We start from the raw sequence: 27999 nt of genomic DNA, 5'->3' as shown, positions 1-27999 counted from the left end.
GAGTGTAAACAAAGAACAACCGAGAATACACGTGACGGAAAAGGATAAAATGCTCCGAGTCGGGATTCATATACAAAACAAATAGTCAAATACCAAACAAAATCAACAGGTACACCTTCATCAGTGACTGATCCAAAATTTTGTTTGTGCTGAAATACAATCGGGGGTTTCTTGATCTATAGTAGAACATCCAATGAAAAAGAAGCCATGCATATGTCTTGGTAAGCAAACAGGTGTTGTATTGTACAAGTACAACCCATGGCCTTGGGAGCATGTACTTTTATAAGCCTTGCAAAGTTGGTGCCATAAAAAAACAAGCATTATGCCACATCAATTTAATTTAACTATCTATCAACCGGGCCACTGTGAATGTGCGAAGCTAGTTGGTATCAGCTGAGTTTCATGTTCTTCAACATGGTGCTGATAAGCGGCACCTTTGATGGAGCCTGTTGCTTGTAATTCTTCAACAGTACTTCTGCAGCTAATCTCTGCAGCTCTGAGCCCTCTTCCTCTTTATTCCTTCCTTTGGTTAACTGATTGATTGCCGACGTACACTGGGTGTTTAAGATATGCGAGAGAATCAATAATGGATCAAACAGAAATAATCAACTAAGAGTTCAAGTTTTTCCTACACTAATATGGACTTACCAGACATACACCAAAGAGGGCTCTTGTATTCTTGCCTCCAGTCAACTGGATTGTTGATGCATAGTACTTCTTAGCTGTCTGAAGATTTTCCAAGCCACCCATAGTGTACAGTACCTTCACAACAAAAGTATATATACTAAGTAATCAGTATGATAAATTTTTAAAAATCGGCAGAACCACATACAGGTGCAGCACAAAATCAATTATGCTTCTCATTGAACCAAGAAACGCCTATGGCTTGTTAAGCGGAATGTTGAGTGTAACTGAGTAATGTGGGACAGTGGGATTGACTTTAAATTCCAAGTCAGATAGACAACACAGACAAACTGTGAAATACAACTAAGCATGTCAAAAAATTACAAGCTAAGATTAACTGTATGCCTCGCAGGTAAAACATCAGCAAATGGGTAAGCTGGTGGAACCAAAGTTAGTTCACTAGTTAAGGTTAATTGTATGCCTCGCAGTTGTTACAAAGATGCAATTCATTGTATCTATTGGAAATTACAGTCCATATGCAAACGAAGTCGTCACTGTGCAACATAATCACATGAAAGAAATAGATATATTATATCAAATCCTTCTTTTATTTCAACATATCACTATTTACTAAATTATAATTATCTTTGAATAAACCAATCCTCCGTCCAGACCCATCTGGACATCATCAATAACTTGGCATGCTTTAGTTAAACTTGGATGTTTCACATCATGTTATAATGTTAAGACCTTTGCTTTGAGCCTTTGAGTTGTTCAGATTACCTCAGCATAGGCTATATGATAGAGTGGAATAGTTGGTTGGGCTAATATTAGCTCCTCATAACAAAAGGCAGCTTGCTTGTACCTGATAAGAAATGGGAACAATTTAGTATTGCGGCATCCATATCTAGCAGATTATGCAGAGTGAATTGATATCGAACACCTTACATTTGTAAGAAAACGTATGTTTCAGCAAGTTCTCTCCAGGCATCATGATCTGCCATAAATCTAATACAAGAAAAGAGTTGATGTTTTATACCAAAAGGAAATTACAGATAACTACACCTTGCTCCTAAGTCCTAAAACCAAGTGGCTGCAGATACTTACAATTCCAGATACTTATTGAGATAATCAACCACTATCGACATATCACCTTGTGCTTTTGCAATAGCAATTTTCCTCTTGTGGACAATCTGTCAAACGCAGAAAGCATCCACAATAATGTTAAATGGCATCAGATATAGTTCAAAAAACTTTGAACCTTAGAATTTGACTGGCTCAATGGGCAGAGGAGATTGGCAGATTGCACTACTACTGCAAACCAAGTCTTTAACATGAAAAACGAGAATCATCATCAGAACCACGGTATGGCATACCTGGTCAAATGGATTGTTTTCCAGGATTAGCGCGTAGGCTCTTTCAGCTTCAGTCCATTCACCTTTCGCTTCAAATAGAAGAGCTTCTAGCCGGGCTACATTTTAGGGCACAATCAGTTTAGCATATACAGAGAGGTGACCAACATACCAGCATCATAGAACTCACAGATGTCAAGTCTTCCATACACAAAAATAAAAAAATCAGGAATTTGAGTCTTAGATGTATACATTTATTTTTAACCTTTTCTGTATGCACTATGATTAAGAACTCAACCAATAGATCACATCACCAACAATATCCAACTATACAATTGCTTTTTCTTACCATATTCTTAATTAAAACATCAACACTTTGCCTTTATAATTAATATAGGGTGCATGTATAGTTATTTAACACTTTGAATTCAAAAATTCACACTTACACCTTCACTGAGTTTAGTATAGCATATAAAGAAAGGTGAGAATAACAAAAGTATCAGCATGGCAGCATAACCCGGCAGATATCATGTCTTTTGAACTTGAAACGGAAAAAGAAATTTCGTTCTTGGATGAGCCACATTACCTCCAACCTTATCCAATTGCCCTCTTTTCTACTGGAATCTTAGTTACAATTTTGTGTTGATACATTAATGTAGTGCATACTTGTTTAAATTCAAATAAACCAACATCCAGACCTATAAGGTTCATTTGATGCCTTCAGTTGTACTTGCCAGGCTGTATCATGACAGTATGAATACAGTGCAGATGTAAATCTAACCCAGATAGCTGTATTTACAAAAATATGGACAAGGCTAGATGATATGTTCCAAAGTTTAATGTCAAGTCAGCTAAATTCTAGATCAAGCTCTATTTATTTATACTAAAACAAATTCCTCCTTAATCTGAAGGACCGTATGTTTAGGAACCGCAACGGTCTCACTAAAGTTGAGTTCAGTAACCGCACTTACCAACCCGTGTGCTGCCAGGAAATTGCTTTGAAAGGACTCCAATACAGTCCTGCAAATCCATCAAAAGACCACTAGATTAAGAAGTTATGCCGCCACACATCAGAGAACAGGAACTTGAACCAGAAAGCATAAAACATGATTTGTTACAGAAGAAACCTCACCTTTGCCACATCGAGACGCTGGCAATCCATGGCCGCCATGGCCACCTGCTCGTAGAGCGTCCACTCTGCACCAGAAGAGAGCAAGAACAAGGTCAATACCGAAACCTAGAGTAGTGACAGTGGTCGGAAGCTGCAAACATGGCGGCCATATTTTCACAATTCGACTAGCAGAATCACAGTGACTGCGATAGATCCCGCACATAGATGACGCGATCTAAGCATCTAAGGGGCAGAATCGAGAAGGACTGAGCAGGGCAATCCAAATCCACCGCGCGTGCGGAGAGACGGATGGATCGTCGCGGCCGGGATGCGAGACCGGAGGCGAGATCTAGCGAGAGAGAGTCAGGGGAAGGGAAAGGGAGGGAAGGCAGAGCGCGTTACGTTCTGCGGCGAGGCCGGAGCGCGCGGAGGCGTTGTTGAGGAGGGCGAGGCCGACGCGGAGGACGTGGGCGGGGCGGCGGGCGCGGAGCCGGCGGGCGAGGCAGAGGTACTCCCAGGCGCCGCCGCCGCCGTGCTCCGCCTGCTCCTCCAGGCGCAGCAGGCGCGCCTCGTCTTCCGCCGTCGTCGCAGCCGCGACCGCCGCGACTGCAGCCGCCATGGGGAAAATCGGCTGGCTCGACCGGGCTGTGTGGTGGACGTCGGGAGGGGCACAGCGCAGGAGCACGGGTGAAGTCGTTGTGTCGCGGCACGGCCGAGGGATCGAGGCGAAGCGGCCGCGGGTATCGATCTTCTTTGTTACTGTTAGCAGCACATCCAACTTTTCGGTTCATTAAAAAATTACTACTCCCTCAATTTCAAATTACAAGACATTTTAAGAATATTAGAGAATCAAAACATCTCAAATTTAACAAAAATTATAGAAAAAACTACAAATATTTGTGACATTAAATTGATAAACTATAAAAATATAATGATACTTAGTTGGTATAATAAATGTTATCATATTATTATATAACTTTGGTTAAAGTTGAGATGTTTTGACTTTCAAGATTATTAAAATATCTTATAATTTGAAATGGAGTGAGTAGTACATATTTTTTGTTGACATGACATGACATTGGAAAAAAAAGTTTTAAAATTTAAAAACTGGCTATACACATTATCTGGTTCTATATATAAAGAAGTTTTACCTCTTTTTTAAGCACATGGTTTAGCATAGTTTCAGCTTTGAGCTTAATGTTAGATATATCTAGAGCCTCTTTGCAAGGGTTTGGGTTTTCAAAAAGGGAAGAAGCCATAAAAAACTCAAATTTTAGTGGCTTCAACTTATAACTCTATAACATCTTCGACTTTACCTTTTTTTATCTTGGTTTTTGGATTTAGAAGTTGCTCTTGTGTGTCCTTGTTTGGTAAAACTTTATTAAATAAGTGGAGAAGCCACAGCAAAAGCCAGGAATTGAGGGTCATAGTTTATAGGCCAAGTTAAAGTGATAAAATAAGTTATTTAGGGCTTCTCCAGTGGTCGACTCATCGTGTGACGTGGAGCTGATGAACCGACCCTTCACCGTTGGAGCATACGACTCATTCGCGACTCACTCGAAGAGAGAGAATAAATCGATTCGTCTGCGGGAGTCGACTCATGTGCATTTAAAAAATGTGAGGCGCTGCTTATCCTCTGCTCATGAGACGAGTGATGCAAAGGAAAGTGATTTTTTATTTGGCAATTGGAAGGAACGACTGCTGACAGCAATAGTCGTACTTTTATTTATTCATACTGGGACCCACATGACTAGTTGAACGCACAAACCGACTCATCTAGAGTGTGATGTGGCTGTCCTTTATTCGAATGCATCGACTCAACCACTGCAGATGCTCTTAGATGTCTCCACATATCTCTTGCTCTAGGTCTAGAACTTCTTCCATGTATAAGTATCTACTCCTTCCATCCACGAAAGAATCAATTCATTTCACTAACTTTATAGAAAAGAGTAACAACATCATAAAATGCACATCATATGGAAATATATTCTACGATGAATCTAATGATACTAATTTGATACAGTAAATCTTAGTATAAATTGGTTCTTTCGTGGACGGAGGGAGCAGTTTATAAAATAAATAACTATAATATCTCTGGTGACTTTTTATGACACTTTGTTAGGTCTCTTAGAGCATCTCTAACAATATATAAAAATCTGAGGCCTAAAATCTTCATTTTGGAACCTTTCTAAAGTATATTGGGTACAAAAGAATACACCCCCATCAGCATTACTCTTTTATTCTTTCCTACAAACATATACTCATGTCTACCGTGTGTATACTACACGACCAACTGTATGAACAAAATAGCTCGCCGCCGTGGTTGGCCATTCCGACACCCTAGCTTACACCTAGAATCTTCATTGCCTGCTCTAACTCTTAGTTTTTGGATCTGAAAATAATGGTCGAAGATCCAATTCCAACAAACATCCAAGAAACGGTGGTGGGTCCATAGCTGGCACAGTAATGTTACGCATTTTTTTCTTAGATTTTCTAATGATGTGTTTATGCCGTGTTGACATCACTTGACACAGTAATGTTATGCACTTTTTTCCTTAGAATTTCTAGATCTAGTATCGAACAAGAACAAAGGAAAATGTTATATTTGGGTCACGCTGTTACAACTTCACTGTAATTACGAATACTAGTACAATGTATGTGCTAAGATACGGCTTAATCTTGAAAATGTCTCTTAAAACAATAAAATTATTTTTGCATAGTCTAATTTTTATATAATTGTATTTGAGTCTATATATAATTCAAAAATAGTTTTGCATATAAGAGTGAATAGTAAAGTTATTTCTAATATTATAACCATCTAAATTACATTCTATCTAACCCCTTAATCATGTATTGGAGATCTTTAGGATGTTGTTGATACATTCATTTGCACGACTCGTCAAAACGTCTGCCAAGAATTCTATCCTCAATAAAATTGAGAGCTGTGTATGGTATAGATAATATAGTAATAAGTTATTTTTTTCTATGTAGTGTACAATATATAGCTAGAGACTATATATGCTTATAGCGTTGATCGGTGGCAATCTTTCGTTGTCCCACAACTTCATGAAGTTGTATACAAGAAAGCCTATTGTGTATGAAAACAATACTTCGTTTATGAAACTACCCTTTCTCTTTTTTTTTCTTTAATGATGATGCTCGATGGTGGGAGCAATATGTAAGAGAACCTATTGCTCGGGATCAATTCAACTGCGATACATGAGCAACCGAACATGAACATGTGATTTGCGGTAAGCCAATTAAATCCGGAAAATATAGAATGAAATGGGAGGCAACAACTTGAAGGTAAGGACAATCAGTTCTCGATCAGGGATTTTCCATGAAATGTGAAGCCCCTTCACTTCAGTAGAATGCTTGGAAACTTGCATGATCCATGGCCTGTGGAAAACAAAACAAAAACATTTAAACCACGTGAAATTTTAAAATTTTGGATGAGACAAACAAAGAGCATTTGTATATGTATATCCCCCACTGACGCGAAGACCAATGAACAATACTATATGTCAGAGGAAAATGGAAGCAGGTACTGACTGGGATCGACGGTGGTCTCCACGGCGAAGCCGGCGAAGTAGCACCCGCCGTAGTCCTCGCTGAACCTGTTCCAGTGCGCGCTGAACACGTAGCTGGCGTGCGCGCTCACCGTGTCCGGCAGGAAGCACGCGCCACCCGGCCGCACGGGGTCGCACAACCCCGGCACGTCGGCGCACGCCGCCGCCACCTGCGCCCTCACCGCGGTCTCGTTCACCGGTCCCTTGTCCGTCGCCACCACGCACCATAGGGGGCCCGGGTACGGCCGGTCGTTCGACGCCGGCGGCAGCGGCGGGTACGACGGCAGCGACCGGCGCCGGCCCGTGAGGTCCACCTCGTACACCGCGCTGCCGTTGGGGTAGAACAGGCCCCAGTGCCGCTCCGTGCCTGGCCCCCACTTGAGGTCCTCGTTGAACAGCGCGAACACCATCGCCGGCGCTACGCGCGCCCGCGGCCGCCGCGGCGTGCCGGCGCCCGACGCCAGGTGCCGCGCCAGGTTCCGGTTGTACGTGGCCGCGTTCCGCACGTTGGCGCCGAACTGGTCCAGGTCCCCCGCCGTCGGCCACCCGGTCTCGGCCAGCGCCAGCCCGACGCCGCAGTGGCCCGCGCGGCACATGGCGGCCACCACCGCGTCGAGCATCTGGTCCAGCAGGTTGGTGTACGACAGCCCCGTCCCGGGGTCGCGGTACACGTACCCGGACGCCGGCGCCAGCAGCGCGTACGGCAGCGGCACCACGGTGTGGTTCGCCGACCAGGTGAAGTAGGTGTACGCGTCGACGAAGAGGGGCGAGCCGGTGCGGTCCAGGAAGGCGAGCAGCGGGCGGACGACGGCGCCGGCGATGTCGGGCCTGAACGCGCCGGCGGACGGCGGGAACACGTTCTGGCCCTCCAGCTCGTGCATGCTGAACGTGGTGCTGACCTTGACGCTGCCGAGGCCGTGGCGGTGGAGCGCGCGGTGGACGTTGGCCATGGCCGGGACGAGCCGCGGCCACCGGGACCTGGCGGTGGGGTCGGAGAGGACCTCGTTGCCGACGAACAGGTACCGGAGGCGCGGGTTGCCGCGGAACGGGAGCAGCGTGGTGGCCACCCAGGCGTCGGCGGCGCGCTGGGAGGCGGCGAGCGACGGGATCAGCTCGTTCGGGACGCTCGGCACGAACTCGAGCCCCGAGGCGGCGGCCGCGGCGAGCATGGTGGCGTTGGCGTCGTAGAAGCGGACGGCGGACGCCCCCGCCGAGCGGGCAAGCTCCAGCCCGCGCTGCGGCAGCGGGAGGTTGTCGCCCAGCGTGCCGTAGTTGACGCCCAGGATGTGCTCGGCTGTGGAAGCGGCGGATGATGCTGCTGCTGCTACACACGACGGTGTCGCCGCGGTGACGATGGCGGCGAGCACGAGGAGGAGGTGCAGCGGCGTTGCCATGGCTGAGTTGTGGCGTAGCCGCGTACTCCTAGGAGGACTGAGTGGAGTGACGACTAACAAGCAGTACCATCAGCTGCTATGTACTGTAGATGTAGAACTGACGAGCATTTCACTCTCACCTTATAATAATGGACCCATGCATTTCAAACCTCAAATTTGTTTCTGAGTGTCATCCACATTCAAACTTTCAAAATGTTTATCGTTCCACACTTCCACGTGAGGTCAAAATGAAGGCTGCAAAATACTACTCCCTCCATCTCAAATTATAAGTTTGACCAAGTGTATATGATAGGATAATGCCATTTATGATGTTAATTAAGTATCATTAGATTCTTTATCAATCATATTCAAGTAATATCTATTTGATAAACTCTTTATAATTCTCTCTACAATTTTAGTCAAACTTGAGATGGTTTGACCCTCTAAAACTTTTGAAATGCCTTATTCAGTTCCCAAAATTTTGGGTTTTTGGACATTGTAGCACTTTCGTTTTTATTTGATAAATATTATCCAATCATAGACTAACTAAGTTTAAAAGATTCATCTCGTGATTTACAGGTAAACTGTACAATTAGTTTTTGTTTTCATCTATATTTAATGCTTTATGCATGTGCTGTAAGATTTGATGTGATGGAAAATCTTGATTTTTTTGAAAACTAAATAAAGCCTAGAATGGAGGGAGTATACGACAGATCCACCAGCTAGGCCACTTGCAGATTATCCCTCTATTCCGCATTGTACTTAGGGCCTGTTTAGATTGAGGATGAAAATTTTTTGGATGTCACATCGAATGTGTCGGAAGGATGTCGGGAGAGGTTTTTAGAAACTAATAAAAAAACAAATTACATAGCTCGTCAGGAAACTGCAAGACAAATTTATTAAGCATAATTAATCTGCCATTAGCATATGTGGGTTACTGTAGCACTTAAGGCTAATCATAGAGTAACTAGGCTTAAAAGATTCGTCTCGCGATTTTCAACTAAACTGTGTAATTAGTTTATTTTTTTATCTACATTTAATGTTCCATACATGTGTCAAAAGATTCGATGGGATGGGTGAAAATTTTTTCGGTGGGGAACTAAACAGGGCCTTAGTTTCAAAATGGGGGCAAGAGTAGAATACCGAGACAGATCCACCGGCTACGCCACTTGCACATATTATCTATTCATCAGCTATATTATACTGTATGGGTAGGAGCGACGAAACGGGGAACACAGACCATGCACGTCAATGCCACGGTCCTAAACTACAAAAGTTAATACTCCTTTCATTCTAAACTATAAGACATTTCGAGAATTTTGAAGAGTCAAAGCATCTTATGTTTAACTAAAATTATAAAAAAAATTACAAAAATTTATAACATCAAATACATATACTATTAATAAAGAATTTAATGATATCATAAATATTATTATCTTATTCTATAAATTTGATCAAACTTGTCTTGGAATGTCTTATAATTTAGGATAGGAGTAGCTCATGAGCATGTTCGTTTTTGCTTATCTACAGAATCTGTATGCCATTCAGCAACGTTTCTCTCTCAAAATAAATCAGCAAACAATGTTTTTAATCATGACTTTTCTGCCAAACAAACAGGCTCAGGTACATTCACATGGATCTCATTTAGGGGCTGTTTGCTTCCAGACCTGGATGTCATGCCTGGGTTTCGATTTAGCACACGGGGCTGGATCGACATGCCTGGGCAAGCGCCCCAGGCAAGGTTGGGGTCCAAATGCCCTCTCAATGCACAGCAAACTTATTGACAAGAAGCAAGAATCATTACCATGAGTCCATAATAAAAGAAAACAGTACTCGTGACAGTACATAACAAGCTTCACCCACCGAGGAGTCAAGGTTAGGAACCATGGATGGAAATTAAGTGAACGGATTCAGCAGTATGAGTAAGGCCAAACACCCATAGCCCTCAATGCGATTAAGTGAACGGATTCAGCAGTAATTTTACACCTTGCGCATCAATAGGAAGAGCCTCTGATCCAGCTCAAAGCTAGCAGCAGTGGAGGGGTCACCCCTGAGCAGCATCAGGAGACCCCCGAATGATGCATAGATCTCCCTGAAAGGGGGGAAAAGTACCCCATGAGAAAGACAACACCTACTTTAAAAACTAAAAAGAACAACTGCGTATATGAAAGAAGATTCAGTTCTACAATAATATGAAGGTTTAAACTTTAAACAGATCAAATGAGGCCATTTCAGGTTTATAGACTTTAAACAAATCAACTGAAGCCATTTTATTCCTTTCTTACCAAGATAAGACATTGAACTGACCTCGAAGGAGTTTTCTATATCTATATGCAAGTAATGCTATTATCAGATGAAAAGAATATGCAGAAAAATAATTAATAATGGGATATTCGAATCGAGCTCTTTTGATGTTCAAAAGTACTTTGCAGAATCAAATTCTCTCACAAGCGAGATTGTCATATGGGCTTCATCAGGATATATGGCTACAATTTCTTCAGTACCATGAATACAATTATAAGCTTCTGTTGGGTTCACTTTGATAAGGTAAAACAATGTGGAAACCCTTCAATCCTTAGTTCAGAAATCAATGGTGGATCCATGACCTATCATATCATATACTGGAAGAGCTCACCAATAGGATAAAAATATTAAAACACAATCCGTAGTAGCATGTAACAAGTGAATCGAATACTCATATGCTAATATAATAAATTCCACTGCATCAAAAGGAGGAAATTGCTACACTGTTTGCTAGTTTTCAGTTTAAGGAAAAGAAGAAAACCATACACTTTAGCATTTTGGCTGGAGGTGTCTTCTGAGATTTTGTAAAGCTTCCCATGCATGACGTACTCATAATTATCTGCCAGAGTTTTTCTACCAGCCTGAAAAATAGATAGTTTTATGTTAATTAGATCTTATCTACAAACTTCATCAGCTCAAAAGAAATCCTGCAATGTATCATATAGACCCAAAACACATTGAGGATATCATATGAACCCAAGACACAGTATTAACTGGATGCTGCATTGCATCAGTCAATATCATTAAAATTCAAGTTGCATGATGCAAATTTCAGAAAACAGCTAAGTTAATCACCTGTGTATAGTAGCCAGTATCTGGAGTGCCATCCAAATTCAGAGTAGGTGCTAAAACCATGTTAAATTTCTCATTAGGTTGCATAGGATAAACATCAGTAGCAACATCCAGCTGCATGTACATAGCTAACTGCTCACTGCGAGCTTCGACACGAGAAACTGTACACATGTAAGAGAAGAACAGAACATGAACATGAGGTCATACTAGAACAAGGATGGCAATTGGCCATAGTTAGTTAACTACATAATATTGACGGTAGCAATATAAAGTAAAAAAGAAGCAGTGGATAGATGAATGATACACTATACAGTGAAATATTTCAAGATAAGAACCTTTAGAGGGGAGAATTTCAATGATTGCGTGCATATTAATATTATTTCGATACAGAGTGCACCTTTAGATTTTAATAGTATGTCCTAAAGGAATCAAGTACTTTAGATAGCAGAAGAAGAGATTTTCACGATAAAAAGAATATGAAAGTGTTGTTTGAGTCCGGTTTACAAAAGGCATTTATAATCATTACCCCGCAAAAAATCTTTATCATTAGAAGATTCTTTAAATATGACAGCATGGACCGCAGGGTGAATATTGGGAATGTATTTGATGATAGTTCCAACCTCCAATTACACAACAAGCACATGGCACAACGATATATCAGGAAAACAGCTTATAGGTATGGTCCGTGTTCTCATTTTCCATTTGCCTACTACGCTTAGACTAGAAGGGGCCAAAAAATGTGTCTGACGCCATCCCCTTCCCTCCCCTCTCCTCTTTCTAACAGAATCGTGAGCATCCACATGGTGAAATCTTAGTAAACCATGAGCGATACTGAATTACTGATATGAGCAAGGCAACCAAACCCAAGAAATCATCAGATGTGATTGACCACAGCTACATACTCCATGCTATAACATAGTACACAGTACTAAAAAAAAGGAGGAACCCTTGCTGCTCATTCAGAAGTTACCTTTGTTATTGGTTCAGATTTCAGAAAGAAAGAATTTACCTCTATCAAACTTTTTGCCATCAGGGTCGAGCCTATTGACGACGAAGGTGTCCTCAAAGAGATGCTCAGACATTTCTCCTGGATAAAAAGGAGAGTGACTGCATAAACCCTCAGCTGACTTGACAGTAAGTAAACTAGTCCGTGAACAGTGGAAGCGAGAAATCAGACTATGAGCTACTGATAACGCATCAAACTTCAACCCAGACAGTGGAAGCGAGCGGTCCATGCCGACAAAAGCGGACGGCCTTGTGCCTCCTCTTACCCCACGGCCACAGCCAGCAAAGCTCTCGAATGAAAGCGGCCAAGGTCAGAGGGCGGCTCGAGAGACCTGTAGCGGCTGAGAGCTCACCGGAGAAGTGAGGGGGACGGAGCGCGGGGCGGCGTCCTGCGGCCTAGGGCAGGCGACCGCGTACTGGGGGGGCGGGGGCCGGGGGGCAAAAGCAGCACCGTCGGCCGTCGCCTTTCAGCGGGGAAGAGAAGAAAGATGGGAAAGGTGCGGGGTGGTATGATGGCCCATAATGAACCCGTGTCTCGGACCTCAATGGGCCCAGTTTGCAAGCCCACGTTTCAGCGTCCAGCCCAAATCTATCTCAGGCCTTCTGATAAGTGGAAAATAGTAAAAACAAAAAACAAAACAAAACAAAAAAAAGGTTTACTTCCTGAGCTGATTTTGTTCTCCAATTTTAACTGGGAATTATAATCATTAACTCTCAAAACCGTTTAAATTAGTTTTCAAGATGGTTTCATCTTTTCTAGTTAAACATTTTGGTAAATACCTAGTAAAGTTTTTTAACTAAAAAATATCTCTAGGCTTCTAATTTTTTAAAAAAAAAATCATTAGAGATACATTAAAAAAGAAAAACTAAAATATTTATAGGTCATTAAAATGCTATATAAGCTAAAAAATAGACTTATCTATAGGAAAATAGAAAATTATCAGAACAATGGAATTTTTGCAAACATTGTACTGAGCTACCACATACTTGCACTCATAGAATGCAAACAGAGAATACTTGTGAGACTTGAGAGACAATCATTTCTAAGATTTTCTCAAATTTTTTAGAAACTTAAATACATTTTCCGTGGTTAAAAAACTATTAGGTACTGACCTAATTTCAAAATAAAAAAAAAAGATTAGAAAAAACACCTTGAGAACAACTTCTATCAGAGACACGGAAATCTAATTTAAACGGATTTGATAGTTGAGGTGATAAGACGTACTCCCTCCATACCCATAAAAAAAGTCGTTTAGAACAATGACACAGTCTCCAAAGCTTAACTTTGACTTCTTATTTTTATAAAAATATTTATCAAAAAATAATATATGTATATTTTTATGGAAGTACTTTTCGAGACAAATCTATTCATCTAGTTTTTATATTTTCAAACTTAGCAACTTAAAATTTATTTATGATTTATATTCTCAAATTTTAACTCAAACCTTGTCCAAAATGACTTTCTTTATGGGTATGGAGGGAGTACGATTTAGAGTTTGAGGAGAAAAATTTGACCGCGATGATAATTCAAGAAGGTAAAAGCAACCTTTTCCTAATCAAAAGTGATGAAAATAAAGGAATTTTTGAGGAACCGTGATAAGAAAAAGATCAAATGAGAAAAAATCATCATAGGTCAACCCACCAAAGAACTAGAGGGCTTTTAGGGTGTGTTTGGTTTTGATGGGCTCCTGTAGCCAGCCCAGAAATCCTAACCATGCTAGGCCTGGACTGCACTGAACAGACCAAGATGTGAGTGTTTGGTTCCAAAACTTGACCCAGCCTGGCCCGCCTTAGATTATGTTTGGTGGGCTGCACTTCCTAAGCCATGGGCTGCACTGTTTGGTTGGGTGCACAGATCGTGATCGGGTCACCATTTCTTGACTTCGGTGTCTTTACCTCCGTCGGCGTATGCCGTCTTATAAGAGGACGCCCGGTCAAGAGTCTCCACTCACCCGTCCACACACTTCCACTCACCTCCAGACGCGCCTCGTCTCCGTCACCAGAGTTCCTCGTCTCCGTCGCCCGCTCGACCTGCTGCAGCGGCCATGGAGGCTGCTTCTGATGCTGGGTTCGCCGAAGCTGGAGCGGGTGGCCGCGCTAGCCGCAGGCCCCTGGAGCGCTCATCGGGGTCGTCATCACCAGGTTCCCTCGGCGCTCACGCTTCTCCCCTCCACCCTAGCGGATCTAACTACGGTACTGGAGGCAGCGCATCCAGTGAGTCCATGGGACCTCGCTCGTCTTCTCAGGCAAGCGTCTCAGCCCCATTTCTTTCCTTCAATTTGTAATAGGGTTTGCCTACTTAGGGTTTGGTTCATATCTATGGATTTCCGCATGGTTCATATGTAGGGATTTCGTGATACGGTTCGGTTAGGGCCTGGTATTCTATTGTTAACAAAAGCACAGAGATTTGTACCAAATGAAGTCCAATATTTAATCTTTATTCTCTAGTTAGCGTCGATTGGGTTCTTGGTGGTCTGATCTGTAGGTTTTGGTAGGTACTGTCTGATTCCCTGGTCCCTGATGCGGTTCCTGAAGACGACTGGGCAGGAATGGGTACGGTCTATCTCCCCAAGTGCCACTGCGATTGGTTCGCCAAGCTGAAGAAGGCCTAGGGTGGGAGGCACACTGGAAGGCGCTTCTTTGGTTGTCCAAATCAGGTGAACTTCTTGTGGCAAATAATTGTGGTTTCATGTTGTAAATTCTCAAATGGGATGGCTTGCTGCAGGGACTGGAAAACCAATGTCACTTTGTGCAGTGGATTGATGATGAGTGGCCAAGTCGTGTCGGAGAGAGTTTCAAGATGCTCTGGAAGGAGATGAAGCAAGCCAGGCGTGCTGTTGATCGGTCGCATGATGCCTTGGAGGATGCTATGATGTACACAGAGCAAATGCTGAATGCGAAGCAAACTATGGAAGAAGAAGTGCGACAAACCAAGCGTCTTGCGCGTTGTGTGGTTCTTGCCTACCAGAAGAGGGTCATGTTCGCAAACATGGACAAGAGCAAGCTCTAGTACCTGTCGTGGTGCCTCATCGTGCTTGTTGGGCTCCTGAAAGCCTTCGCTGTCTTTCTAAAGATGTGAGTTGGCGTCGTGCATAGGCCAGTGATATGCTAGTTAGGTAGTCAGTTTAGTCTAACTATGCAACCTGGGCCTCTGCTAGTGCTAAGTAGTGGTTCTTTTGTTGACCGAAACATGGAAGGGACATGGTTGGTAGTCTAGTTCGTTTGGACAGGTTTTTTTGGGAGTATCAACAAACTCAGCAAGTTTCTGGTTATGTAACAGGGTTGGGTAAACCCTTAACAAACTTGTGTTATATTTCTGGTTATGTAACAGGGTTGGGTGAACCCTTAACGCTCTTGTGTTATATCTATGCATGTGAATGTGTTGAACTTGTGTTATATCTATGGATGTGAATGTGTTGAAAACTCAATTTGCGCTGCATTTTATTTGTTTGAATAGATTGAGCTTATCACCGGCGTCTAAAATTAGTTTCGAACAGCAAACAAAGCAAAGTATGTCTGCTAAGTAAAGTAGACAGATAACATATGCAACTGATGATTTATTGTCAAGTGTCATGACTTATTCTCACACATACAAAGCACATGGCACATTGCAGCCACCAAAAACATATCCGGAACCCAGCTAAAGTTCTTAACTACTGTTTTCTACTAATACACCTCAAAATGGGTAAGTTAGCTACAACTACAGCATCATCAGGGGGCTTTCATGTCCTTCCTTCCTTTCACTGAAAAGCCATGTGTCCTCTAATCTTTGCAAGGTGCTGGTCGATCCAAAGTTCTTTATCCTCTGGGTTCATCCCGACAAAGACCAAAGCAGGCCCCTTGTGCTCCATCAAATGATTAAGGCATATCATCAAGTCAGATCTTGCATAATTTGGACAACCCATGACTGCCTCGTAGACTCTAGGTGCTGCTTTTGCAAGGTTGCCTTCCTTTATTGCTGCACTGAGATCCGAAACAGCATCTGTCATACCAGTCAACAGTGTCGCATCTTCATCACTAATCACTGCCCGCTTCCTCTTGGCCTTCCTGTCTTCTGCGTCCTCAACCTTCAGCCCATGACTCTTGCCCTTCTTCTCCTTCCTCTCATTTGAAGTGACCTTGAAACCAACATCATCTTGATCTTCCAAGTCAATGACATCATCTGTAGGTTGCCCCAATGGTTCACTAGAACCCATAGCAAACCTTCCAGTTGCCACTCCAGATCCAAAGATGATTTGCATGTAGCTGTAGTGGAGGATTGGAACATTCAGGTAGTCAACATCCTTGGGGTGATCCTGAACAAATGAGAGAATAGTTAGGTAGGTTGCAAACTTGGGTATTACAGTCTAAGTGATACCAAATGGATAGATAACATTGAGAGAATTACCTTGACATAGCCATGGTAATGGTCTGGGTCTAGTGTGATCATGCAGAGATCCTCATCCTAGTTAGCGCCACTGATTTCTTTCAACCTTCTGCCACTTTGTCCTCCATTTCCTGAGGTGGTTGGAGACCTGAGATGTAACCACTGGCTGGCCACAGAAAGCTTGTAGGTCCTTAGTAACAACATTGACATGAAAGTCCTTGAAGCCCTTGTCAGTCCTCACACCCTCAGCTACTAGATTTGTGAACTTCTGCAACATGTGCGCGGACATCAGGGGCGTCCAGTTCAACCGAGTGGTTGCACTGTTGCCTTGTTGTGCTGGCTGCACCTCCTGCACCTCTGGAGCCTCTGGTGGTAGGAAATCTTCACCGAACATTTGAAAGTCATCTACACCAGCCATAGCTAACCCCAAGTAGTTCATAGAGATTAGTAACAGACAGCAGCATGCAGATTACATAAATTATAAAGGAACAGATTAAACATCACATGCAGATTTCATAAATTAGAAAGGAACAGATTAAACATCACATACAGGGTTCATTGAATTAAAGTAGTTCAACAATACAAAGGCATCATTGCCATATGGAAAGGTCTCAGTACATGATTAGTAGTAGGATCATCAGGTTTACAAGTCATGCTGCTCAAAGTACAAGTACTAATGAACCCCATTCCTAAGCTCCCACATTTGCTGGGCCCATTCGTCTCTTTTGGCAGCCCAAGTCTGGTTGTCAGTACTTGTGTCATGAGGGCCAGCATTGTTAGGGGGGTTGGCCACCCATTCAGACTCAAGTGGGATGACTTCATCTTGTCCAAACCGGAGAATCCAGTTATGGATGATGCAACAGGCTAACACAAGCTTCAGTTGGGTTCTGTATGGATGGAAAGGTTTGTTGTCTAGTATCCTGAACCTATTCTTCAAAGCCCCAAAGGCCCTTTCAACTGTTACCCTCAAAGAGGAATGTCTCAGGTTGAACAGTTCTCTTGCATTTTGTGGCCTTCTAACACCGTACTCCCTAAGATGATATCTTGTGGCTCTGTAGGGTGGAAGGAACCCTGGCCTGACTGCATAGCCAGCATCCACAAGGTAAAACTTCCCTATACATAGGAAAGAGGACAACCATTAGAACTGATAACGCAGCCCTACATGACATGGCAAGCTAAGGATTACCAGAGACTAATACCTGGGGGAACAATCAAACCATCATTCCTTTCTAAAGCTGAAGAAAGAATGCGAGCATCGTGAGCAGATCCTTCCCAACCATCCAACACATAAGTAAACCTAAGGTCAAAATCAACAGCAGCTAGGACATTCTGGGTGGTTGTGTGTTTTCGGCCCATGAAAGCAGCTCTGTGCCTTGCAGGAACTCTAGCAAGCACATGAGTCCCATCTATTGCACCTACACAGTCCTATAAGAAGATAGCAAGATAAGAAACCACACCACTAAAATGAAAACAAAACTGCATTCAATTGAAGCTAAGGAATCTAACCTTAAAAAATGGATTCCACTTGCGGCTGTTTTGAATTTTTGGATGTACTGCAGTAGCTGGTGGTTGAATCATCTCATTCCTTAGTTCTCCTATTGCATACAACACTTCTTTGAAGTACCTGCTGATGGTTTTTAGGGACCGCCTAAAAAGGGGTTTGATCACCCTAAACCTCTAGTTGTGTCCTACCACTAACAGAAATATGGCAACTTGTTCTTCAATTGTGCTGTTAATACTGTCCCTAAGCAAAGCCCTACTGCGAAACAAATCGCATAGTTGGAAGAATGGGGCCCTCCTCATCCTAAGAAGCTCCACACAGTGCACATCCTGGCTATGGTAAATGAACCTAAGGTTGGCGGCCCTTTCTTGGTCTCTGACAGTCATAGGTCCATAGCTAATCCCTCTCCTAGAACTCAACATTCTCCTGAACCTAAGCCACATCCAGGCATTGATCAAAGACACCAAAGCAGCGCCCCTACCGATCAGCTCCCGACGCCTAGTTGAACGGTCCATGGGAATAGACAAGAATGCGGACATGAATTAGTACAACAAGGCAGCACAACCAGTTAAGTGAAGGTAAAGCATTAGATTAGCTGCGTCAACGAATGGTGCGCCACCCAGATGTACCCAAAAGAAACAGACTTGACCCCCAAATATGACAGGCCTAGGGTTAGGGGATCCACATGTACCAAATCCAGTAGCAGCATGACTCGAACCCTAACCATATGCAAGATCGGCTGCGACAACGTGGTGCGCCACCCAGATCTACCCAGACATCATAGACCCAACCATAATGCTCAGCTATGAAATCGGCATATGAACTATCCAGTTCAAACAAACGATTGGTACAAAAAACACACGGGTCAAAATAGGACCGAGAAGCAAGGGAATGAGGCACGATACCGGGGAACCTCCATGCCTTACCAGCAACACCGACGGGAAGAACCCGCCCCCGCAAGGAATCGGAAGAGGAGCGAACACTGGTGGAGAACAGAAGGGGAGATGAGAGCGGCGGCTGCTGCGACTGCGAGTGAACAGTGTCGAGTGAAACCCTAGCCAGGCGGTGAGCGGCTTCTTTTATACCAGGGCCTATCGAGGCCAACTTGGCCCACCACTTCGGCCACGCTAATGGCCAGCCGGAGCCGGGCTGAGTTGGGAAGGCCGAATTGGCCTTTCAAGGCAGGCCAACGTCGTACGACTGGCCCGTCCTGGCCATGCCCCAGGCCCAAAAGAGGAAACCAAACACGCGAAAGCTGGCCCAGGTAAGGTTTGGCCACACTTAGATGGGAACCAAACACACCCTAGTGTGTAAGACTGATTACGGACTAAACCAACCAAAAAAATGAATGAACTCATTTTTATCTTATTCTCTCGATGCTATGATTATTCTAAAAACAATCTATCGATGTTATATGCGGCACTCCGGTAGTAGTAGTAATTTCGAAGGCCTTTCTTCTATATCAGACATTTATATAAAAAACCTTTTGAACTTAGATATCGTAGTACTTTCGTTTATATTTAATAATTATTATTTAATTATAATTTAACTGTTTAAAATGTTTATTTTATAAATTACAAATAAAGTATATAATTAATTTTAAATTTTATTTATATTTAATGTTTTTATGTATGTGCCGGTGTGCCCTGTTGGATCCGCATAGCAATTCCTGTGACGACTGCAAGCGCGATCTCGGCGACCCCCCACCTCGCCGACTGGCTTCCCCTCCACCTTGCCGCCGGGCAGCGGAGACCCCTCCGGGCTGGGATCGGGTTCCTCCTTCCCCGGTAAGGATCCCTACCCTGCCTCCCTCGGTTCGTGTCGTTGGATTGCTCCTCGTCCTGCTCTGCTCTGCCCTGTCGTGTTTGTTTGTTTCCTCGCCGCGAGGACTCTGATTAATCCTGGCAATTTCGTCCCGGAGCTATCCTTCTGCAGGCTCTTCAGAAGATATACTGTCTTGCAACTTGGTTTTCTTAGGCCTTGTTTAGTTCACCCAAAAACCAAAAACTTTTCAAGATTCTCAAGCATTAAATATAGATGAAAATAAAAAATTAATTGCACAGTTTGTTTATAAATCGCGAGACGAATCTTTTAAACCTATGTTTGTAAAATAAAAACAAAAGTGCTACAGTGTCAAAAAATTTTTAAAAAATTGATCTAAACAGGCCTTAACAAAAAAACTTATCCTTCTGCAGCCTCTTCAGAAACTTATTCACCCTAACATTGTGAAGCTGAAGGATGCGACAATGGAAAATCATGAGCCGTTCTTCATCTTTGAAAACATGGTTTGGTCCTTGCTACTTATAGCATGTCTTTTTACCATATTTTTTGTATAGATAAAAGGAAGAGGAAAAAAAAGAGGCTAATTTACCATGCTATTCCCTCAAAGGCACGATTTTTGTGATGGTTAACATGAGAACGACACCAAACGTACTAAATTGTCAGTGTACTTTGGGTTATATTGGCCACAAAAAATCAGTTCACCTACGTTTCTTCATTAAATGAGTGAACCAACTGCCGAGCAAGCATCAGAACATCCTTTCTTCAATGTACTGTTACCTGTTGAGGTTTTCATTTCGGGTACATTTTGTTCCATTTCAAGTGGCCTGACTCGGGTGAGTTTTGTAGGTGTGCAAACCAAGACCTGTTCATGATGCTTCCCATACAAAAACAAACGAACCTAGTGAGTCTTTTTTTTTACCAAAACTGTGCTCATGGCATATCTTAACTTTTTTGTAAGACAATAATATTTTAACTGAGTCCTTCTATAACTTTAACAGAAATAGAACTAAGATTGGAACTGAACCTGTGGGATTTCAGCACAGAACCTGATGATTGTTTCCTTGATTTAACTCTCAGTCTAAAGCCAAAGTTTTCCTGGAACATGTGCTTGAATTTTATATTCCTGTAATCTTCATCTCTGGAACATGGCGGGTTACATATGCGAGTTTGGAACTCAACCCGCGAGTGCATGTCTATATATCTCGCACCCGCGGGTAATGTGCCCGCTGACATCTATATCTCCGACTCTTTGCCCGAAAACATTGCTGTTATTGGTGCTAACAATTTGTTAGCCGATGAGTAATGAAAGAGGTACCATATTCAAAAAAAAATACACGTACAACATGCACGTGTTTGTACTATAGGACATTCCTTGATTTTATTTCCACTCCATGTTACAGTTTATTCACAATGTGGTACTATAAGTAATGCAAGATGTTTGCTAGTTTTTTCTATCTTGTTTGTCATAACAAATAAAATCATGTGTGTTCAAATTTTATCATTTTCCTTTTAGTTGCTAATACATATTCATATTGATGTGCCTTCGTATTATTTTACTTTTCTGAATTAGATTATTTATTATAGTTGCATACTATTTTCCCTTTTCCAATTAATCTATTCATTAATTGCATGCATCTTGATGTGTATTATTTTTTTTCAAACAGTCCATGGTAGGCGATGGTGCATCTGTATTTTTCTTCTAATTAATCTATTTACTATCCTCATGCAATGCGTGTTACGGATTTTCTTTTCGGATAAAAACAAATCTTGATTGACGAGGAGTACATCTTACATCATGTAAGATCATGTGTAACAAATCGTTGCCTTGCCCATACTCTAGCGAGCTTGCCTAATTGCTTGCGCCTCACCATCATTTGCCGCATCTGCTCAAACACCTCCAGGTCCTCCATGCGCCAGGCTTTAGTGTCCCCGAGGCCAAAGACGTGCATGCATATATCTACATAACTTTTCACATATTTTTCAGACTTTTATTCATTCGCCATCTGGTTTGACGCATGTTTTGCACGGTTTGATAGAAACAACGAACACGGCTGCAATGGCTCATGCGTAGTAGTGATCGGAGTCCTGGTCGTATAATGCACGCACGATCTTAAGCGTGCAAGACAAAAAGAAAACATGCTTTTAATTCTTTCTTGAAATAAAAAGAGTCAAAACGGCTAATGAATTGGACTTAAAAAATCAAAAAAAAAACTATGCATGTAAGTTGGAATTGAACTCTGGTACACAAATATGGATCGGTTCCAAGGAAGCAAGATTACACGGAGAAAAAAAAGACTGAGGTATTTGTAACTGGGAGTCTAGAAGAAATCTTGGTTTAGGAGGAGTCTTAGATACGGATGGCTCATATAGTACGACGTTTAGATCGAACGGTTATTAGAGAGGGAGAGTCCCTTCAAAAAAAACTCGCTCTTTTATAGTGTGATAAGATCAAGGGTGACGGATGGCTCATATAGTACGACGTTTAGATCGAACGGTTATTAGAGAGGGAGAGCCCCTTCAAAAAAACTCGCTCTTTTATAGTGTGATGATGTGATGATGATGATGATGATGAAGTGGAAAATAGTAAAAAAACAAAAAATGTTTACTTCCTGATGTTGTTCTCCAACTTTAAAACTGGGAATTATAATCATTAATTAACTCTCAAAACCATTTAAATTTTCTCTCTGTTGTTGGAGCCCGTTTTCAAGATGTTTTCATCTTTTCTAGTTAGACATTTTGGTAAACATCTAGTAAAGTTTTTTAACTAAAATATATCTCTAGGCTTCTAAAATTTCTAAAAAAAATCAATAGAGATACATTAAACAAGGAAAACTAAAATATCTATAGGTCATTAAGATGTTATATAAGCTGAAAAATAGACTTATTTGTAGGAAAATAGAAAATATTAAAAAAATAGAAATTTTGCAAACATTTTAGTGAGGTACGACATGCTTGCATTCATATAATTTGCCCGTTTGCAATCGCCTTGATGAGGATTGCAGCCATCTTTTCTTTAAATGCAAGAAAATAAGATCTTGTTGGCAGGCTCTAAACCTAGAAGATAAACACTAGATGCTTGTGCAATGCAAATCAGGAATTGAAACTATTGATTTAATCATACAGATGGAGCAAAGTGTTTGTCAAAAGATTCTGATTCTATTATGGGTTTGGTGGTCAGCAAGAGATAAAGCTAATAGAGGGGAGAAAATGGCTTATGAAGCAGAAATTTGCAGCTCTATCATGTACCATCTGAGAGTTTGTGAGAAGCTTCAGGACTAACAAAAACCAGCAAGACAACATTTTAAGGGTAGCTGGATCCCTCCATCTGAAGAATTTTATAAAATTAATGTTGATGCCTCCTTTCATGTTAATGATGGCCATGGTGGCTGGGGTTTTGTTATTCGTAACCATGAAGGAACTGCGGTACAGACAGGCGCAGGAAGTCTCAGAAGGATTTTTACACGCCGAACTTTAGCAACTCTTTGGAGCGTTGAAAGAGCTATTCAACTTGGAATGAACCGTGTTATCTTAGAGATGGATGCAACCATTCTTGGTGATGCTCTCAGAACAACAACTTAGGATAGAAGTCCATATGGTTGTTTATTTAGACAAATGAGATTTAATGCAATATGAATTTAACGCTTGTGTAATCTCTGTTTGTAATAGAAGAAGCTGCAATCAGGCCTTGTTTAGTTCACTCCGAAAACCAAAAAGTTTTTAAGATTCCCTGTCACATCGAATCTTGTGACACATGCAGGAAGTACTAAAAAATAGACGAAAACAAAAACTAATTGAACAGTTTGACTGTAAATCGCGAGACGAATCTTTTGATCATAATTAGTCCATAATTAGACAATATTTGCCATAAACAAACGAGTGTCGAAATCCAAAATTTTTTTACAACTAAACAAGGCCTCAATTGGCATGCTGAAGATTGTATGATTGTATGTTTACTGTTCATGCACCACATATCTCATTGGTCTGTGGTGATATGCCTAGAGGCAATGTTCAATGGAACTCTTCTTTTCCGTGATCAAAAAAAAGAAAAAAAAGAAAAAAAATGTAAACACCTGCACCCAACCTCCTCTTCTCGCATCCCACCAGCACCCGATCTGGAACGGACGTGGAGCGGCTCGACATCGAGCGAGTGAGCGACGCATCCCGAGCGAGCGCCGATTGCTTCTTCCCCATCCACCGCACCGCCCAGATCCAGGCGCAGCCGAGGTTGATGCCCAGCTCCAGATCCAGGCCGCCGCCGCCGAGCTTCCCCCACCGGTACCCCTCACCACCGCCCGCTGCCCCTCTATCGGCGTCGCCTCCCCCGCCGGTTGCCTCAGCCACCATCGCATATCCTTCCGGCCGTCTTTCATCCACCCGTCGCCCCTTGTCCTCCGATGCGAACGGCAGCCGCTCCGCGCACACACACACACACACACACACTCCACGCGCTTGGATTCAGAGGCGACCTCGGCGCCCTCTTGGCTAGCCCACGAGCGTGTAGTTCCAGAGGTGTAGCCGAGCCGTTCAGAGTCGCCAGTCCGGTGGTGGCGTACCACATCGGGTAGCTTCCTTCGGTGCGCCACCTCCACCCGCATCCTCCGGCGCACCTCCTCCCTCTCGATCTGGTATTGTTGTAGCATGATTACGGATTTCTCTTTCCTTCCCTTCTTTGAACTCCGTCATTGTTCGATTTCGAGTGGTTATACAGTTCGATTCGATTCGATCTATTGCCGATTTTCGGATCCTCGTGCAACATTTGAGGAACACTGCTTTTGTGATGGATTTTTATGGTAGGGCTTGCATAGCATGTATTCGATTTAGAGCTCTTTTTGATTCGAGCTTGATCTTTGGCTGATTTCTTCCTTCCTTCCTTCTCTTGTCCGAGGGCCGAGGCTATGTACCGTATGGACTAAGTCTCCGCTCCTTATACGAGGAGGAAGAGATGCGAGACGAAAATTTCCAGACGAAAAGCGTGCCTTCGCCAGCCAGCGACCACCCCCCTCCCGGCCCCGGACTAATTCGACCCCAACCCGCGGGTTCGCTCGCCCATCTTCTCGTCTGTAGATCGCATGCTCAGTTCAGAGTTTGCGACTCCGACTCGATCCCGCGAGGGAAAAAGAAAAATAAAACTGCTCGCAGTCATGTGCCGGTGTGCCCTGTTGGATCCGCATAGCAATTCCTGTGACGACTGCAAGCGCGATCTCGGCGACCCCCCACCTCGCCGACTGGCTTCCCCCTCCACCTCACCGCCGGGCAGCAGAGACCCCTCCGGGCTGGGATCGGGTTCCTCCTTCCCCGGTAAGGATCCCTGCCCTGCCTCCCTCGGTTCGTGTCGTTGGATTGCTCCTCGTCCTGCTCTGCTCTGCCCTGTCGTGTTTGTTTGTTTCCTCGCCGCGAGGACTCTGATTAATCCTGGCAATTTCGTCCTGGAGCTATCCTTCTGCAGGCTCTTCAGAAGATATACTGTCTTGCAACTTGGTTTTCTTAACAAAAAAACTATCCTTCTGCAGGCTCTTCAGAAACTTATTCACCCAAACATTGTGAAGCTGAAGGATGTGACAATGGAAAATCATGAGCCATTCTTCATCTTTGAAAACATGGTTTGGTCCTTGCTACTTCTAGCATGTCTTTTTACCATATTTTTGGTATAGATAGATAAAAGGAAGAGGAAAAAAAGAGGCTAATTTACCATGCTATTCCCTCAAAGGCACGATTTTTGTGATGGTTAACATGAGACCGACACCAAACATACTAAATTGTCAGTGTACTTTGGGTTATATTAGCCACAAAAAATCAGTTCACCTATGTTTCTTCATTAAATGAGTGAACCAACTGCTGAGCAAGCATCAGAACATCCTTTCTTCAATGTACTGTTACTTGTTGAGGTTTTCATTTCGGGTACATTTTGTTCCATTTCGAGTGTCCTGACTCTGGTGAGTTTTGTAGGTGTGCAAACCAAGACCTGTCCATGATGCTTCCCATACAAAAACAAACGAACCTAGTGAGTCTTTTTTTTACCAAAACTATGCTCATGTCATATCTTAACTGAGTCCCATACAAGAAGAAGCAATTGAAAGTATCATAGTTGAAGCCTAAACTCATTCCAAGTTTCCTTTTGTAAGCATCGAGGAAATGGATGAACTATGATACTTTCAATTGCTTCTTCTTGTATCGATCAATTGGTCTTGCTTAGAGGGCAGGTGTTTTCTCAAGTTTCCTTTTCAAATTGGTTTCCAGTTCCATTGAGGAAGCCAGGTTACTAGACCTAATTATCCAAAGGTGAAAGGTTACTGGTCCTTGTCCAACTCGAAAGCTTAGATGGTCCTGTTTGCTCTGATGGATATGCTCACATGCATGTTGACTGCAAGAACGCAGTACCATGTATTCTGTAACAATTGTTATTTACTATAGCAGGATCTAATCCAAGTTCCAGCTGGTCGGACCTCCCAAAGGATCTTGTCCTCAGCATCCTGCAACGCCTTCAACTCCCAGAAGCTATTGCTTTTGCATCAGTATGCACATCATGGCTTTCGGCTGCCACAGCTGCTGGCGTCCCACGCTCTTGTACACCAATGATCATGTCTTGGCGGGACATTCTCGAGAGTAGAGAATCGCGAGGGGCCAAGGGCAGCTCTTCTGTAAACTGCAAGTTCCTCCATCTCTTGGATGTCCATAAGGCTTATGATGTGAGATTTCCCCAAGGTTTATGCTTCATGGCATGCTGTGGATCCTCCCATGGCTGGCTGATTCTGGTGAACGAACTCGCCAATCTCGTGCTCTACAACCCCTTCACCTCGGAAATGATCCCTCTCCCACCAATCACTGATTTCACATGCGTTGAGGCAGTCTGTGGTAGCAAAGGCAACATTGAAGCATACAATTTTGAGAATCATCGAGTCCAGGATGCAAAGTACTTGGCAACATGGTTCTACCAGAAAGCGGTGTTGTCTTGCAGTCCATCCAAGAGTGCTAACTATGTCGTCATGATCATCCACCGGGATAACAACTGGCTTTCTTCTGTTAGGGCTGGAGATAGCAATTGGCAAGTGGCTGCAACTTTAGTCGCTCAGAAGGCGGACCGGTATGCGGACTGTGCGTACCACAATGGGATGTTCTACACCGTGACATTTGAAGGAATAGTGGAGAAATGGGATGTTGATGGACCGAATGGACCAGCAAAGGAGGTGATTGTAGCCAAGAGGAGCAGTAGACGCATTCTCTCCAGGCATCTGGTGTCTACACCATGGGGTGACCTGCTGGAAGTGCGAGCATTTGTTGCAAACTCCAGGAGGATGTATAGAGATGGTGTCGCATTCCGAATTTTCAAGGTTCATCTTGATGGATATGAGAAGGTATCACCAGTACCAAAGATAGACTTAATGGAGCATGCAATCTTAATCGGCTTGAATCACTCGGCATGTTTGTCCACCAAGAATTTCCCCTGGCTGAGGCCTTGTTGCATCTACTTCTCAGTACCTTGGATGACGCCCATATGTCATCTGCTTCGTCGATGTCCAGAATGGGGAGGCGTGAGGACCTACGACATAAAACAAAGAACATTTGATCATGTTTTCCGTCTCTGCCCTCATACAAATCGCCTCAACCTTGCTCCTTCTGAGGTTTGGATCACACCGAATTTATAATAATTTACTAGGAAGAAAGATGCACTGTGCTGTGCTGGCTCAAGGTAGTTCTGTCTGCCAATCATCTTTTTTTGTGTACATTTGGTATAGTTTGTGAGATTGCAAGCCATTTATTTTTGTATGAATATGTGATCTCAGTGGGCCGTAGGGAGGACCAAGGAATCGGAGGGAAACCCCTAGACCGTGTACAACCCAGTTGGCGGCAGTCGCCAACCCGTGCATGCCGGCCCAAGAATCAGCCCACCAGACCATCTTCCCCTTTTTCTTTGTTTTCCTTTAAGAAAAAATGCTAATAAATTTGATTATATTCTTTGTTTACAAGAAAACGTCACGCCTTAACCCATCAAAGAATTAGAGACCTTTTAGTGTGCGTGTATAGGACCACGTGATTGCGGACTAATAAACCACCCAAAATAGTTTAGAATGAATTCGTTTTGTCTAAGGTCTTATTTAGTTGCAATTTTTTTTTACAAAATGAACACTGTAGCACTTTCGCGTGTATTTGATAAATATTGTCCAATCATGGACTTACTAAGCTTAAAATATTCGTCTCGCAAATTACAAACAAATTATATAA

At 42.9% G+C, this 27999-nt stretch overlaps 4 protein-coding genes across 16 annotated transcripts; 1 reads left to right on the top strand and 3 right to left on the bottom strand.

The window, feature by feature from the left end:
• On the bottom strand, positions 72 to 3804 carry LOC8060883 (ER membrane protein complex subunit 2-A). The gene is made up of 9 exons (XM_002463482.2): positions 3490 to 3804; positions 3109 to 3173; positions 2948 to 2996; positions 2001 to 2095; positions 1732 to 1817; positions 1573 to 1632; positions 1408 to 1489; positions 649 to 762; positions 72 to 554 (listed from the first exon to the last, which is right to left on the bottom strand). The coding sequence occupies exons 1-9, from the start codon at positions 3704 to 3706 to the stop codon at positions 390 to 392; spliced, it is 933 nt and encodes a 310-aa protein (XP_002463527.1). The 5' UTR covers positions 3707 to 3804; the 3' UTR covers positions 72 to 389.
• Positions 6182 to 8250, bottom strand: LOC8060882 (probable glucan endo-1,3-beta-glucosidase A6). The gene is made up of 2 exons (XM_002463481.2): positions 6640 to 8250; positions 6182 to 6486 (listed from the first exon to the last, which is right to left on the bottom strand). Exons 1-2 carry the CDS (start codon positions 8048 to 8050, stop codon positions 6446 to 6448), a joined length of 1452 nt encoding a protein of 483 aa, XP_002463526.1. The 5' UTR covers positions 8051 to 8250; the 3' UTR covers positions 6182 to 6445.
• Positions 9654 to 12633, bottom strand: LOC8060881 (DNA-directed RNA polymerases II, IV and V subunit 8B). 4 transcript variants are annotated; one of them, XM_002463480.2, is made up of 5 exons: positions 12484 to 12633; positions 12135 to 12212; positions 11129 to 11286; positions 10820 to 10914; positions 9654 to 10121 (listed from the first exon to the last, which is right to left on the bottom strand). In XM_002463480.2, the coding sequence occupies exons 2-5, from the start codon at positions 12205 to 12207 to the stop codon at positions 10010 to 10012; spliced, it is 438 nt and encodes a 145-aa protein (XP_002463525.1). In that variant the 5' UTR covers positions 12208 to 12212; positions 12484 to 12633; the 3' UTR covers positions 9654 to 10009. The 4 variants fall into 4 exon arrangements, with proteins under 4 accessions (XP_002463525.1, XP_021312806.1, XP_021312809.1 ...); XM_021457131.1 differs by lacking the exon at positions 12484 to 12633 and adding an exon at positions 12341 to 12433; XM_021457134.1 differs by lacking the exon at positions 12484 to 12633 and adding an exon at positions 12397 to 12415.
• LOC110431888 (probable F-box protein At4g22165) lies at positions 23776 to 27740 on the top strand. Of its 10 annotated transcripts, XM_021451646.1 has the most exons (6): positions 23917 to 24404; positions 24488 to 24569; positions 24665 to 25077; positions 25290 to 25379; positions 25726 to 25780; positions 26191 to 27547. In XM_021451646.1, the coding sequence occupies exons 4-6, from the start codon at positions 25341 to 25343 to the stop codon at positions 27420 to 27422; spliced, it is 1326 nt and encodes a 441-aa protein (XP_021307321.1). In that variant the 5' UTR covers positions 23917 to 24404; positions 24488 to 24569; positions 24665 to 25077; positions 25290 to 25340; the 3' UTR covers positions 27423 to 27547. The 10 variants fall into 10 exon arrangements, 9 of the variants coding, with proteins under 9 accessions (XP_021307317.1, XP_021307318.1, XP_021307315.1 ...); XM_021451642.1 differs by lacking the exons at positions 24488 to 24569; positions 24665 to 25077 and adding an exon at positions 27561 to 27740 and having other exon boundaries at positions 23776 to 24054; positions 26191 to 27466; XM_021451645.1 differs by having other exon boundaries at positions 24488 to 25077.

The sequence above is a fragment of the Sorghum bicolor genome, chromosome 1, assembly GCF_000003195.3.
Source record: "Sorghum bicolor cultivar BTx623 chromosome 1, Sorghum_bicolor_NCBIv3, whole genome shotgun sequence".
Lineage (NCBI taxonomy): Eukaryota > Viridiplantae > Streptophyta > Magnoliopsida > Poales > Poaceae > Sorghum > Sorghum bicolor.
This window is presented reverse-complemented; position numbering and strand designations above follow the sequence as displayed.

What these genes read in the sequence shown, in the direction of transcription:
- LOC8060883 (XM_002463482.2), bottom strand. Translation starts at nt 3,706, where the DNA reads ATGGCGGCTGCAGTCGCGGCGGTCGCGGCTGCGACGACGGCGGAAGAC. An exon ending in CTCAATAAGTATCTGGAATT is followed by an intron (nt 1,633 to 1,731) that starts GTAAGTATCTGC and finishes TTCTTGTATTAG; the next exon opens with ATTTATGGCAGATCATGATG. An exon ending in ATCATATAGCCTATGCTGAG is followed by an intron (nt 763 to 1,407) that starts GTAATCTGAACA and finishes TTTGTTGTGAAG; the next exon opens with GTACTGTACACTATGGGTGG.
- LOC8060882 (XM_002463481.2), bottom strand. Translation starts at nt 8,050, where the DNA reads ATGGCAACGCCGCTGCACCTCCTCCTCGTGCTCGCCGCCATCGTCACC. An exon ending in GGAGACCACCGTCGATCCCA is followed by an intron (nt 6,487 to 6,639) that starts GTCAGTACCTGC and finishes TGTTTTCCACAG; the next exon opens with GCCATGGATCATGCAAGTTT.
- LOC8060881 (XM_021457118.1), bottom strand. Translation starts at nt 12,360, where the DNA reads ATGGACCGCTCGCTTCCACTGTCTGGGTTGAAGTTTGATGCGTTATCA. An exon ending in TGCGTTATCAGTAGCTCATA is followed by an intron (nt 12,213 to 12,302) that starts GTCTGATTTCTC and finishes CTTTTTATCCAG; the next exon opens with GAGAAATGTCTGAGCATCTC. An exon ending in TCCAGCCAAAATGCTAAAGT is followed by an intron (nt 10,122 to 10,819) that starts GTATGGTTTTCT and finishes CCCCCCTTTCAG; the next exon opens with GGAGATCTATGCATCATTCG.
- LOC110431888 (XM_021451642.1), top strand. Translation starts at nt 23,791, where the DNA reads ATGGAACTCTTCTTTTCCGTGATCAAAAAAAAGAAAAAAAAGAAAAAA. An exon ending in CCGCCGAGCTTCCCCCACCG is followed by an intron (nt 24,055 to 25,289) that starts GTACCCCTCACC and finishes ATCCTTCTGCAG; the next exon opens with GCTCTTCAGAAACTTATTCA. An exon ending in TCTTCATCTTTGAAAACATG is followed by an intron (nt 25,380 to 25,725) that starts GTTTGGTCCTTG and finishes TGAGTTTTGTAG; the next exon opens with GTGTGCAAACCAAGACCTGT.